Source organism: Megascapheus bottae, chromosome 17 (genome assembly GCF_031878675.1).
Source record: "Megascapheus bottae isolate mThoBot1 chromosome 17, mThoBot2.hap1, whole genome shotgun sequence".
NCBI lineage: Eukaryota > Metazoa > Chordata > Mammalia > Rodentia > Geomyidae > Megascapheus > Megascapheus bottae.
Genome location: NC_143525.1, coordinates 33,105,674 through 33,119,375, shown reverse-complemented (window position 1 = coordinate 33,119,375; position 13,702 = coordinate 33,105,674). Strand labels below are relative to the sequence as shown.

The window sequence follows — 13,702 nt, the reverse complement described above, 5'->3', positions numbered from 1 at the left end:
GGCTGTGCCAGCTGTGGGGTCCCTGGTGTGGGATACATGGCGGAAGTCCCCAAGGTTTTAGACCCAGGAGAAAATCATCACTCCCCTCCTTTTCCTCACTAGGGAACCAAAGACTTGTGGGGCTGGAGCAGGAAAAGGTGCAGCTTAGACCGAGAGCTTGACTGGAGGACAGGTCTCCGTCACGCTGGGGCCACCTGCTTCTGGAGGCCCTCGGTGCTTAGCAAAAGCACTGGCTGACAGGCAGCAGGACTGGGGGCGGGGCAGGCATTGCTGGTGAGACCCCAGTGAGTTCTGGGATCCAACTCCCCACCCCAGACTGCGGCCCAGCCTACCCACCTTGTTCTTCTCCGAGTGGTCGGCGATCGTCTTGAGATGGCCCACAAGGAACTTGAGTGTCTCGTAGTAGTGTCCTGGGAGATCTCGGATCTGTGTGGGAGAGGACAGAAGAGATCAGGCTGTGGTAGACTCTCCTGCCCAGCCTCCAGTACGTCCCCAAGTGTGTCCCCGTGCCACTCCTCAGAGAGGCCAGAACCTACTCTCTGTCCCTGCTGTTTGGTACAGATGGGGAAACTGAGGCCCCAAGTGGAGAAGAAGGGCCCCTCCCAGGCCACTGGGGGACTGGCACTGGAACTCAGGGCCTCCGGGCATCGGGTGCATTTCTGCCACCCACCCCACCTCTGCCAACAGCGCCCCTTGCTCACCAGCTTCCGCAGTGTCTTCATCCGCTCCCTGGAGTCTTCAATGCGGTTAGCCTCGATGAAGTCGTTGTATTTGTCTAGAACACAGGAGGGGTTCCTTAGCAGGGTGGGGGCTCCCCTCCACATACCTGGGTGAACTGAGGATCCTCACACCAGGACACTGCTTTGGGCCCATGTCAGTTGAGTCTGGGGCCCCTGAGCCCTTGAGGGTCCATAGCCCAAGCCAGCACACCTGCTCATGCACCTGACCCGGGCAGCTCGGGGAGTCCACTGGGGAGGAAGTGAGACCTGAACTGCACACTGATCTTGAGAGGGTCCTGTCCCACTCTCCAGGACAAGAAGCCAAGGCTCAGCAGATCAGGACACAGAGAGGCTTTCAGACACTTCCACCTGCGTCTCCAAACTCTAGAAGTTCCCAATGAGCCACCATGGGGTTTTCTGACTTCTATCTGGGACTGGGTGGGGCTCAGTGGAACAGCTGTGTTTAGCACACATGAGGCTCTGGTTCTATCTCCAACACCAAAATACAAAATTTACCCAGATGCAGACATGCACACAGCCAGCCAGGAAGTTTGTTTGAGTTAGGGTCTTATTATATAACTCAAGCATTATATAACACAATCCTGACTCTGCTTTGTAAGTGCTGAGATTACAGGCAGTCATCACTATGGCCTGCTCATTTTCAGTTTCAAAACTGAAAAGTTAAGAGGAAAATGACAAGCCTGGCGTGGTGTCTCACGTCTGTAATCTTAGCTACTCAGGAGGCTTCAAGATCTGAGGATCAAGGTTCAAAGCCACCCTGAGCACTAAAGAATGTGAGGCTCTTATCTCTAATTAATCTCTAGAAAAGGAAAAGTGGGGCTATGGTTCAAGGAGTAGGGCAGTAGCTTTGAGCTGAAGAGCTCAGGGTCAGCACCCAGGCCCAGAGTTCAAGCCCCATGACCCACAAAAAAAAAAAAAAGACAAACCAGAGTAAATTTTTCCAAATATCAACAAAAGGTTCAAATCTACAACATTTGTTCTCACAAATTGTTTTCAGTAGTAACTGAAAACAATATGCCTGTAGAAAATGGAGTATGTACAAGCAATTGCAGAGGAAATAGAAAAGGCTAATAAATTGACACAAAGAGCTGAGTGTGGTGATGCATGCTTGTAATCTTACTACTCTGAGGGCTGAGGTAGGAGAATCTCAAGTTTAAGGCCAGCCAGGACTTCAGAGTGATTCTAGGACATGCTGGGTTACTAAGCAAGATCTTATCTTAAAACTAATCAGCAGGGGCTGGGAGTTTGGCCTAGTGGTAGAGTGCCCACCTAGCATGCACGAAGATCTGGGTTCGATTCCAGGGCACCACATACATAGAAAAAAGCCAGAAGTGGTGCTGAGGCTCAAGTGGTAGAGCTCTAGCCTTGAGAAAGTCCAAGGACAGTGCTCAGGCCCTGAGCTCAAGCCCAGGACTGGCAAAATAATAATAATAATAATAATAATAATAATAATAATAATAATAATAATAAGCAAAAAGGCAAGAGGAAATGAAGATAAAGAAGATGGGACACTGTCAAAATAGACTACTTGAGCACTGGTGGCTCACGCCTGTAATCCTAGTTACCCAGGAGGCTGAGATCTGAGGATGGCAGTTCAAAGCCAGCCCAGGCAGAAGAGCTGGTGCGACTATATACACTCAGCAAAACAGGTCTAGAGACATGGCTCAGTAGTAAAGTGCCTGCCTAGCAAGAAAAGGACCTGAGAGCAAACATCAGTACTATAAACAATAAGAACCTAATGTAGCCTGGCACTGGTAGCTCATGTCTATAATCCTGGCTACTCAGGAGCTGAGATCTGAGGATCATGGTTCAAAGCCAGCCAGGGCAGGAGAGTCTGTGAGACTCTTATCTCAGAAAACTGGAAGTGGAGCTGTGGCTCATAGTGCAGGAGTGCTAGCCTTGAAGAGAATAACTCAAAGACCTGGACCAGACCTTGAACTCAAGCCCCATGACTAACAAAAACAACAACAACAAAAAATTAATGCAAAGAGACCATCTCCCTGGTAATATGGGAATTCAGTGAAAACAATGAGATTCCATTTTCTTTACTGACTAGTCAAAGTTTAAAGTATTAATAACAGGGCCAGATGCCAGGGGATTATGCTTATAATTCTAGCCACTCAGAAGGATGAGATTTGAGGATTGAGGCTAAAAGCCACCCTGGGCAGGAAAGTTCATAAGACTTTTACCTCCAATTAACCACCAAATAGCCAGAAGTGGAGCTGACTCAAATATTAGTGTACTAGCCTTGAGTAAAAAACTGAGGGATAGCATCCAGGCCCTGGGTTCAAGTATTGGCACACATACACAAGAAGTATTAATAACATTAGTTTACGCAAGTTTCCAGTTCTGACCCCCAGTACCTCTAAGAAAATAATAAATAAAAGGTGAATTGCCTCCAGTGCTGGTTGTGAAGATGGGAGAGGAGCTGGCCGGGGGTGAGCCAGGGCCCCCTCAGCATGCAGGGGCAACAGAATACTGACTTGGCAATTCTATGCCTCCTAACCCAGGGAGCACAGAGCCAGGTGTGCAAGGACACCCTCTTAGGAAGCTACTGACTAAGGCAGGGTTTGTAATATCCAGTAGCTGAGACAATTTAAGCTAGGCGTCTATCAGGAGAGGCATGATTAGGCAATCCCACTTAGTGGATTAAGAAGAATAAAGTGGAGTGTTCTGTGGGGATGTGAATGAACCTCAAAATTACAACCTTGCTTTTGTTATGACCCAATCCAGTGGTATGCTGCAGCCTGCTCACACCAGCTCCTGAGAATGAATTATAATCATCTCTTCCCAGTTTCATGTTGGTAATTTTTTAGGGGTGGGGGGGAAAAAGCCATGAACTCAGGGCCTGAGCACTGTCTCTGATCTTTTTTTGCTCCGGGCTAGTGTTGTACCACTTAAAGATAAGAGTTTCATGGGCTTTTTTGCCCAGGCTGGCTTTGAACTGTACCTAGGATGCCACGTGTGAGCCACTGGTACCCAGCTAATGTTGATGACAACTTGGTGGTTTAAGATAAATCACAGTGGGAGTGTTTACACCATGGAAGCTGAAATATATTACAGATCAGGGCATTTCCCCTTGACAGCCAGATGTGAAGTACTTAGCAGCACACCACTGAATGCAGTCACAAAGCCCATGTAGGCACGGGTGCCACCCATGTGCACGAGGCAGGAAGGAAGCAACAATTGTTAACAATCAGCTCAGGACCTGGGCAAGGACTGGGCTCTGTGGTAGAATCCTGGCTGTGCCACATAGAGGCCGTGTGACCCCTGGGCGAGTCACTTGACCTCTCTGAGCTTCCTTTTCCTCTTCTTGCAAAGGACTGGTAGCTGCTTCCCACTCCCCTTTAGGGAGCTGCTTTCAGGAGCAGGACTTGGCACATAGCCAGTGTGCGGGAGGTGTGATGGGGTGCGGGACAGCGGGAGGAGGACAGTGACCTCTTCTTCTTGCTTCACATCTGTACCAGCTCAGTGTTTCATACAAATGTGGGTTTGTGTGTGTTAAACAAACCAGGGCTCCTCTCGCTTCACCTCCCACTTCCACCTCTCACTCACCATCAGTGAAGAGAGGCTCAGGCAGCTTCCGGAAGAAGGACTTGAGCAGGCTGCTGATTACATTGAGGTCTTGCCAGCGCTGGGGAAGGATAAGAGATGTCAGGCTACACGGAGGCCCATCTCGGGTATCCAAGTCTCCCCTCCAGGTACAGAACCAGCCAGGCCTGCTCCAGTGCCAGGCTTCCACACCAGCCCAGAAAACACACACCTGGCCCCAGAAGTTCATCACCCCAACATTTGCCCATTACAGAAAGGAGCCTTCTTTGGGCCAGGTCCTGTGGGTGTAAAAATGAGCAGGAGCTACCCACATGAACCAAGTACCAAGCTCAGTGCCTGTCTCCTCCAGCTCCCCACACAGCGAGAACCATCAGTCTACCCAACATCCATGTTGTCCACGGCAAGCAATTGTATGCCTGGATCTTCCTTGTCTCAGGCCTTTTGCACACACCATTCCCTGTACCTGAATTCTATTCCCCTACCCTTCACAAGACGGGCCCCTCAGCCGACCTGACTGCCACAGCCAGAGCAGCCGCCATTGCTGCTTCCCTGTCATCTACAGCATAGCCTGATTTTGTCTCTTGCATTGTGTTTACCCTTATTTCACCCTTTTTTCTTCCTTCCTTTTGCCAATCCTGAGGCTGAGGCTTGAACTCAGCACTATTCCTGAGCTTTTTTTTTTTTTTTTTGGTCAGTCATGGGGCTTGAACTATGGGCCTGGATGCTGTCCCTGAGCTCTTCAGCTCAAGGCTAGCCAGAATGCCACTTCCCTGGTTTTCTAGGGATTAATTGGAGATAAGAGTCTCATGGGGGGGGGGGGAAGGAGTTTGGCCTAGTGGTTAAAGTGCTTGCCTAGCATGCATGAAGACCCGGGTTCGATTCCTCGGTACCACATACATAGATAAAAGCCGGAAGTGGTGCTGAGGCTCAAGTGGTAGAGCCTTGAGAAAGTCCAAGGACAGTGCTCAGGCCCTGAGCTCAAGCCCAGGACTGGCAAAAAAAAAAAAAAAAAAGAGTCTCATGGACTTTCCTGCCTGGGCTGGCTTTGAACACCAATCCTCAGATCTCAGCCTCCTGAGTAGCTAGGATTACAGGCGTGAGCCACTGACACCCATCCCTGAACATCTTTTTGCTCAAGGCTAGTGGTCTACCATCTGAGCTACAGCCCCACTCAGCCTTTTCTGTTTACGTGTTACTAAGGAATCCAGCCCAGGGCTTCATGCATGCTAGGCAAGCACCCTACCACCAAGCCACATTTTCAGCCCCATCCTTTTGTTTTCTTGTTCATTATCATCCATGGAGAGTGGAGGGGAGGCACTCCTATGGAAGAATGAAGCCAGGAATATTGTTAAATTCTCTTCATTAGGATACACAATTACTTTCCCCCAAATGTCAACAGTGCCAAGGCAGAGAAACCCTAATCTAAATAAATGGCTGAATAGAATCAATGAACAGCGGGTCACTGCTCCATCCATCCACAAGGGGGCACCATCTGACCGTGCCATGGCAAAATCAGGCCCAAACACCCTGCTGTGAATAATGGTGAACTCCTGACCAGAAAGCAAATGGAAAATCCTCGGCAAAGAGACCCAGGGGACAATGTGCATACTCATCACAACTAGGCTGCAGCTTAATGCCAGACAAGTCCCAAATAACAGGCTCAACACGCAACTCTGAGGTCCGGCAAGCCCCACAGCAAATGATGTCTGTGACTGACAGCACCCGGGACCTGCCCTCACTGGGCTGGGCTCAAGCCCTCCAGTTCTAGATGCCCTTCTCCTGGAGCCAGGCCAGGCTGGGTTCTTCACTGAGTACTCACGCTGTGCCCAGCCTGGTTCCTGCCACCTCTCTCTACTCTTTCCTGCCAGCCCTCTGGGATGAGTCCTTCTCACCTCACAGCTGTTGAATGGATCCTGGCCCATCCTTCCAGCCTCTGCCCCTTCACCCAGCCTACTGGGTGCCCCTCTTCAGCCCCACAAGGAGCTGCCCTGTTCTGCCTGTGAGAGGTCCCCAGCCCCAGCTGCTCCTGCCTCTCCTTCCTCTCTGTAGCTGGCTCCTGGACTGGCTCCTGCCTGATGCATTCCTGATCCTTGGGGTATCCAGCACATCAGCCATCTCCTCACCCCTTCCCCAGTTACTGTCCCCTGGGGCGAGGTCAAAGGCTTTTTCCTCAATGCCTTGAAGCCCACAAAATGCATCAATTCTGTCCAGCCATCCAGTCCTCCTCTGGGCTCTGGCAATGCCATCATCCTTTACCTGGACTTCCCTCCTTTCCATCCTTAGAGGACTCAGCTGCTGTTGCCACCCTGACTCAGCCCTCACACATCTCTTTCTCCACTCACACACAAGTCTCAATACTCTTGTGCATGATGTCATTCATACCTACATGTTTTTCCTCCCCCTCTCTCAAGGGCAAAAAGGGCTTCATTTTGTGAGGTACCATCATCATGGTACCTCATGGCTCAGATTTATGGTTTTCTAAAACATCTTTTTCATCAGAGCCTTTCTGGTCATGAAAATACAAGATGGGCTGGGCACTGAGACTCTTATCCCAATGAACAACTTTAAAACTGGAAATATGCTATGGCTCAAAGTGGTAGTAAAAAAAACCCCAAAAAACCCAAAACATCTCAGGGACAGTACGAAGGCCCTGAGTTCAAGCCCCACAACTGATCAAACTCTTCCCCCACCCCCCAACCTCTGACACAAACCCAAGGGAAAAGGGAGGCAGCTCTAGTTGCAACAAGATGGAGGCCCTGATCTGTCCTTGACCTCCCTCAGCCTCTCTGAAGCCCTAGTACGCTGGGAATAAGCATTTGAGAACCCAAGGGCCTGCTGTGAAAAGGATGGCTGTCCACTCTCTCCAGAGCAGGGCCCGTCTGGCCCACCTCATTCCCCACACCATAAGCCCTTCAGCTCCTAGGGTATTCTTCTTCCTCTAAGCCAGGGGTCTGTAAACCCCATCTGGTTTTGTTTGCCCTCTGGGTTAAGTATGGCTTGCACATTGTTAAAGACTACAGTGGGAAGAGGGAGGGAGGGAGGGAGGGAGGGAGGCATGAAAGGAAGGGAGGGAGGGAACAGAGCAGACCCAAACCTAACATGTTTACAAGCTGGCCTTCTCCCAGAATTTGTTCATTCCTGGCAAGCATTCCATCTGCACTGTCACCAGGCTGTCCCTCTGCCTGGACCTCGAACCTGGCTCCCACTCACCGTGGTGGATCTGCTATCAAAGCTGCCATCTGCAAGCTGTGGCTGACCTGTGGCTACGACTGAATTTCTGGGTGTCCTCAGCCTTGGGAGATGGCCAACTGAGTGAGGAGGGCCCATGAACACACCCCACAGACCACGGAACTGTCCTGACAGTCCCCTCCCACCATCCCTGCCACACCCACCTCATCCTGCAGGTTGATGTCGCCAGGCCCGCGGTTGAGCTGCTCCTGTAGACTGGACACCACAGCATTGTTGCCAGGCACCCGGTAAATGCCGGTGGACTCCAGCCCCCGAGCCTCCACAATGCGACAGCAGGCAGCCACGATCAGTGGGACCCGCTGGGGACACAGGGAGGAGATTAGGGTTAAGGGTGGCCTAGGGAGCAGCACAGGACCCAGAGAGGCTGCGAGGGGACAAGAATTTCATCATGAAGGGTGGCGGAAGCAGCAGGAAAGCATGCACTGCACGCTCTGTGGACATCCGGACTGGGCTCCATGCCGCCTTCAGAGCTAATGCTGAAACCTCACCATGGACTACGAAGGGACAGAGTTGGGCCTCAGCTCTGGGCTGTGCCCTCCAGAGGACAGACAGCACAGGACAGGATCTGTACTCAGACCAGGCACAGATCAGGGCACAGGCCGTCTCCATGTTCCCCACAGCTCAGCCTCCAGGCCTTGGTCTCCCCTGCCCCGATGCTTTGGAACAAGATGGGAATGGACTCACCTGATTCTCTGTGGCGGGCTGGCACTCCTCCAGCCGGATCCCAAATGCCCTTGGGGTGACCTTCTTGTTCTTTTTGATGATATTGATACCCCAGGGGGTTTTAGGGGCAGCAGCATTTTCATCTGGAATGGAGGAGGCAGAGAGAGCCAGGATGAGCTGGGGAAGCTTGACGGGTCACCCATGCTCACTGTCACATTCACACATGTTGGCACACAGGGACTCTGCCTGAGAAGTATTCAGGATACCAAGACGGGGCGGTGGGGGGGACTGGGAAATTACAGCCCCCTTCCCAGAAGGGTCAGGACCATATAAGGACTGGACTGCCATCATATAAACTACCAAAAGAAGAGTCCTCTCTCCCACCCTCTCTCTCTCTCTTTCTCTCTCTCTCTCTCTCTCTCTCTCTCTCTCTCTCTCTCTCTCTCTCTCTCTCTCTCTCTGTTTTTCTCTCTCTCTCTCCCTCTCTCTCTCTGTCTCTCTCTTCCCTCCCCCCCAATGCCCTGCCTACCCCTCATTTTTCTGGAGCTTGAACCACACCTCTCATCTCTCCATATCTCTCCATTTTTGCTGGCTAACTGGAGATAAAGAGTCTCTTGAACTGGCTTCAATCCTCTGTCCTCAGATCTCAACCTCTTAAGTAGCCAGGGTTACAGGTATGATTCTGTAATCAAGCCAACGCCCAGCTTGGTTTTTTGTTTGTTTGTCAGTCCCAGAGTTTGAACTCAGGGCCTCACACTTGCTGGGCTTGCTTGCTCAGCTGGCATTCTACCACTTGAGCCACATCTGCAGCCCAGCATGTTGCTGGTTATTTTTAGAAGTGGAGTCTTGTGGGCATTTCTGTCTGGGCTAGCTTTGAACAGTAATCCTTTGTGCCTCCACAATTAGCTGGAGAGACAGACATGAGCCGCTGTTGCCTGCCTCTGGGTTGTTTTGTTTTATCGGTTGTGGGGCTTGACCTGTGGGTCTAGACACTGTCCCTGAGCAATTCAGCTCAAGCCTAGCACTCTACCACCTGAGCCACCCTACCACTTCTGGTTTTCTGGTGGGTAATTGACGATAAGAGTCTCAGGGGCTTTCCTGCCTGGGCTGGCTTTGGACCCAGGTCCTCCCATTTCAGACTCGTGAGTAGCTAGGATTACAGGCATGAAACACCAGTTGCCCGGCTTCCAGGCTGTTTTTGAGATAGAATCTGGTTAACTTTTCCCAGGCCTGGCTTTAACCTTTATCGTCCATGGCTGCAGGTAGCTGGGATTAAGGAAGACCTTTCTAATTATATAACAATGGAGACTAGGGTGAGCCTCCTGTCCCAAAGACACAGTGTAGGTCACTGGGCTGGGATGTCATGGAGGGGGAATTAGGCTCCCGGCCCTTCCAGCCTGAAAACCCTGAGTACCTTTCAGGCTCATATGTGTGGGTAGGCACCCTAAGAGCACCCTTGGCGCCTCCCCTCCTGATACACACACACACACACACACACACACACACACACACACACACACACACAGCCCACCCAGTCTCAGAGCCACCATCCTACCTTTGCTCCCTGCCGGCTGCTCCTGAGTTCTGAGGCTGCGGGCTGCGCTCTGCTTGAGGAACTCAGACTTGAGGCCCCCCAAACCCCGAGAGCCCTTTGGGGAGGAATCGGCTTTGGGCCCAGAGCTATGGCTGCAAGGAACAGGAAGAGAAGAGGAGGCTTCAACACTGCAGGCCTATCATGCCACCATACCAGTTTCCCACCCCTTGGCGCCTCCTTTCTTTCCAAGGCCATCTCCCATGCCTGTGTGGGGAACTGGAGCTGCTCCATGCCTGCCCCAGGCTGGACATGAGCTGGGATCACCCCTGCTGCCCAAATCCCCATAGCCCCCGCGGCAGGCTGCTCTGTGGAGGCTGAGCCTCACCTCACTTTGCGGTAATCGTTAAGCTTCTTGCTGATCAGAGCTTGGTTGGCACAGCCGGGGTCCTGGAGCAGGAGAGAAGAGAATAGCCCTATCAGCATCCACATCCTGTCCACCACACAGCTTGTTCCCGGCCCTTCCCTGGCCTTCCCTGGCCTCTCTTCCATTCCCAGGGTCTGTGAGCAGCACAGAGGCAGCTGTGTGACCTTGGATATGCCACTCTGCCTCTCTAAGCCTCAGTCACCTAGCAACAGAGCAATCTCAGGGTCGGGGTGCAGAACTGTGCAATCAGCACTTATTGCAATCTTGGTAGACATAAGGGCAGCTACTGTGGGTCAACAGCAAGGCCTCCAGAGCGGAAGCCGGGGTCTGGGAACTTCCGCCCCTGCAGTAAGGAAAGATGCCATCCCGAGGAGGCCAGGGCCTGGTCAGCCAGTCCTCAGCACAGGGGCCGTGGCCCAAGGGCTGGGCCTAAGTGCCCTTCCCCTGGGGCCAGGCAGGACCTGGGACCACATCCAGCCTCAACCCCAAGACCCGACCTGGCCGTGCACAGGTGGGCAAGGTACACTTGTGCAGATGCTGGCTGAGGGGAGATAGGAATTCAGCCTAGAGCTTTGGAGTGTGGCTGTAGCTCCCAGAAGGTCTACCATCCAATCCCTGCCAAAGCACTTGGCTCAGCCTGCTGCCAGAGCCCAGGCTTCCTGGCCTCCTCCCAAGGTCACTGCTGGCCCCTTGTGGCTGGGCCAGGCCTGCTGTAGCCTGGACAGGGCACCTCATTTTAGAATTTGCTCCATATGAGACTTTCCTGCCTACTCTGCTGGCCTGAAACTGACCTCGGTGTGCCAGGGCCCGCCCCAGGCTGTCCAGACAATAGCAGTAATCACGATCCTTACTGTCCTTGTTATTATTCCTGGTGGCCACTGAACCCCGGGATGCCAGGTGCTCAGGGAGAGGCCACGTATGTGCTTTTTCTCACACCTGAACTCAGGTGGAGAGTGGTAAGGAGAAGTCTTGCTAGCCTTTTCTACAAGAGGGAGTGAGGCTCAGAGAGGCAGCCCCGCCCCGCCCTGCCTGGCCCCGCCCCACCTGGCCCCGCCCCGCCCTGCCTGGCCCCGCCCCGCCCTGCCTGGCCCCGCCCCACCTGGCCCCGTCCCTCCCTGCCTGGCCCCGCCCCGGCCCCGCCCCGTGGCCCAGCCCGGCGCGCAGGCTCAGGCTCACCTCGCCCTCGGCCCTGCTGTTCTCCCGGATCGCTCTGATCCAGCCCAGCATGTCATCCCGGTCCTCAGCCTGAAAGAGATATTCACAGAAGTCAGCGGTGGTCAGCCGGAACACGTGCCTCCTCTTGGTCTCGCTGTAGGAGATGTCCACCAGGCAGGAGCCGATGCAGACGGGCGCCGCCGCCTCCTCCTCACCTGCGCCGGCCGCCGCAGCCCCCGCCGCCGCCGGCCCGGGCTCCCGCCGCTCCTTGCTCAGGGAGAGCGAGCGCGCCCGCAGCGCGGCGTACACCCGCTTCCACTGGCGCAGGCCGCCGCCCGCTTTCTGCAGGGAGACACGGGGTGGGGGAAGAGATGGGGCACAGGTGAGTCCCAGGCCTGCTGGTCCCAGGGCCCCCGGGCTGGGGGGCCAGGGACAGCAGGCCCCGGATGGCCGTGGAGACACCCCCTCCCAACCTGCTCTTCCCCAGGGTCAGCTCTGCCACCCGGCACCTCCCGGGGTCTCTGAAGGGGGGGCATAGGCCCCACCCAGCATGACCCTCTCTAAATAAAAGTTTAAAGCCGGTCCTGGTACGTGCCCCACCCCAGATTCACTGCCCTGCATGGAAAAACTGGTCAGGAGCTGCCCACACTCGGGCAGTCCCTCCCAACTCCACTTTGCACGCCCTGCTTGAAAACAGCTCTCAGGAGCATCTGAGGCCACCGTGTGACCACTACTAGTGTCCACTTCCTGCCTCTGTCCCTCCCTCCCAGGGCCTCTCTGGCATGAGGGGTGCCATGTTCCAGATTTCCTCTCCTGGCTCCTGCACTGCCCTCAGCTCATCCTCTGAGATGCAGTTCTCAACCGAAGAACCCGCCCCTTGGGGACATCTGTCTAGAGACACTAGTGGTAAAGGCCCACGCCCGCCATGCTTGGATGAGCCCCACAACAAACAGATCTGAAGGTAAAAGACCTGCCCTTCAGGATGAGGCCCCTGAGCTGGGCCCGCCCCCCTCTCCCCTTCCTGCTTGCCTCCCACAGCCCTGGCACACAAGATGCCCCCAGACCCATCCTGAACCTCAACTGCCGGCTCCCTCCGTGCCTCCACCTGCGGGTCCCAAAGGCGCTTCACTGCAAGGCCAGGATTCTCACCCCAAACCTGTTTTCCTTCCCCACCCCCTCTGCACTCAGTCAATCCACCCAGTTACCCTGAAACCTGGGAGTTGCCCTTGACTCCTCCCTTTTCCTTGCCCTTGATGTCTAACTCCTCGGGAAGCCACAGCTCTGTGGCCTGGCCGCCACCATCTTGCCCACATCTCCACTGGCACAACTCTTCCCAGGTCCCCTCACCTTGCTAGCCCTTTCTAAAGGTTAAGGAGAGCGTGCCTTTCTCCCTGGGCAGCATCTTCTCATGGTAGCCCATCCCCCTTGAGCCAAATCCAAGGTCCTCTCTCCCAATTTATCTCCTTCCTGCATTGTCAAGCTACCAGCCTTGCCAGTGAACTGCCGAAATCATCCTTTCCTCAGGACCTTTGCACTGGCTGCTATTTCTGGGGGGAAAGGATCCCAACTCCCCTCTTTCGCTGCAGGAATCAAACCCAGAAAGAGTTCTGTCGCTGACCTATATGTCCTTAGTCCTGGGGTATTTGAGGCAGTGTCTTAGGGCCTGGATTATAAATGATCCTCCTGCCTCTGCCTCTGCCTCTGCCTTGCTGGGCTCCTCTCACTTTTTATGTGGTTGCCTCCTCCTCACACTTTAGATCTGAGCTCCAAGGTTATTAACAGCTGGATGAAGCCTTCTCTGGGTTTTTGTTTTTGTTTTTTTGATCAGTCAGGGGGGGTTAAAACTTGGGGCCTGGGTGCTTTCCCTGAACTTTGCTCATGGCTAGCACTCTACCACTTTGAACCATAGTGTCAATTCCAGTTTTCTGGTGTTAATTGGAGGTAAGAGTCTCACAGACTTTCCTGCTCAGGCTTGGCTTTGAACCATGATGATCTTCACATCTCAGCCTCCTAAGTAGCTAGGATTACAGACATGAGCCACCAGCACCCAGCTTCTCTGGCTTATTATTATTTATTATTATTATCATTTTAGTTGTATTTATTTATTTATTTTAGCCACTGTCCCCGAGTCTTTTTTTTCTTGTCGGTCATAGGGCTTGAACTCTGGGCCTGGGCACTGTCCCTGAGCTATTCAGCTCAAGGCTATCACTCTACCATTTGAGCCACAGCACCACATCTAACCCGAGTCCTTTTGTTTAAGGCCAGTCTTCTGCCATTGGGCCACAACTCCAATTCCAGCCTTTTGTGGCTAGAGATAAGAGTTTCACGGAATTTCCTGCCCAAGTGAACTCAGAACTTTGTGTTTGCTAGCAGGTGTTCTACTTC

At 53.3% G+C, this 13,702-nt stretch overlaps 1 protein-coding gene across 6 annotated transcripts in view; it reads right to left on the bottom strand.

The window, feature by feature from the left end:
* Arhgap23 (Rho GTPase activating protein 23) overlaps positions 1-13,702 on the bottom strand; it is a 75,317-nt gene that overhangs the window by 17,211 nt on the left and 44,404 nt on the right. For 5 of the 6 annotated variants that reach the window (XM_090350723.1, XM_090350726.1, XM_090350722.1 and 2 more), the window contains 8 exons: positions 11,339-11,659; positions 10,124-10,185; positions 9,760-9,890; positions 8,226-8,347; positions 7,685-7,840; positions 4,296-4,374; positions 702-775; positions 337-426 (listed from right to left, as the gene is read on the bottom strand). In XM_090350723.1, coding sequence (XP_090206849.1) covers positions 337-426; positions 702-775; positions 4,296-4,374; positions 7,685-7,840; positions 8,226-8,347; positions 9,760-9,890; positions 10,124-10,185; positions 11,339-11,659 — 1,035 coding nt within the window. The remainder of the gene's footprint in view (positions 1-336; positions 427-701; positions 776-4,295; positions 4,375-7,684; positions 7,841-8,225; positions 8,348-9,759; positions 9,891-10,123; positions 10,186-11,338; positions 11,660-13,702) is intronic. The other variant, XM_090350727.1, reaches the window with a different exon arrangement.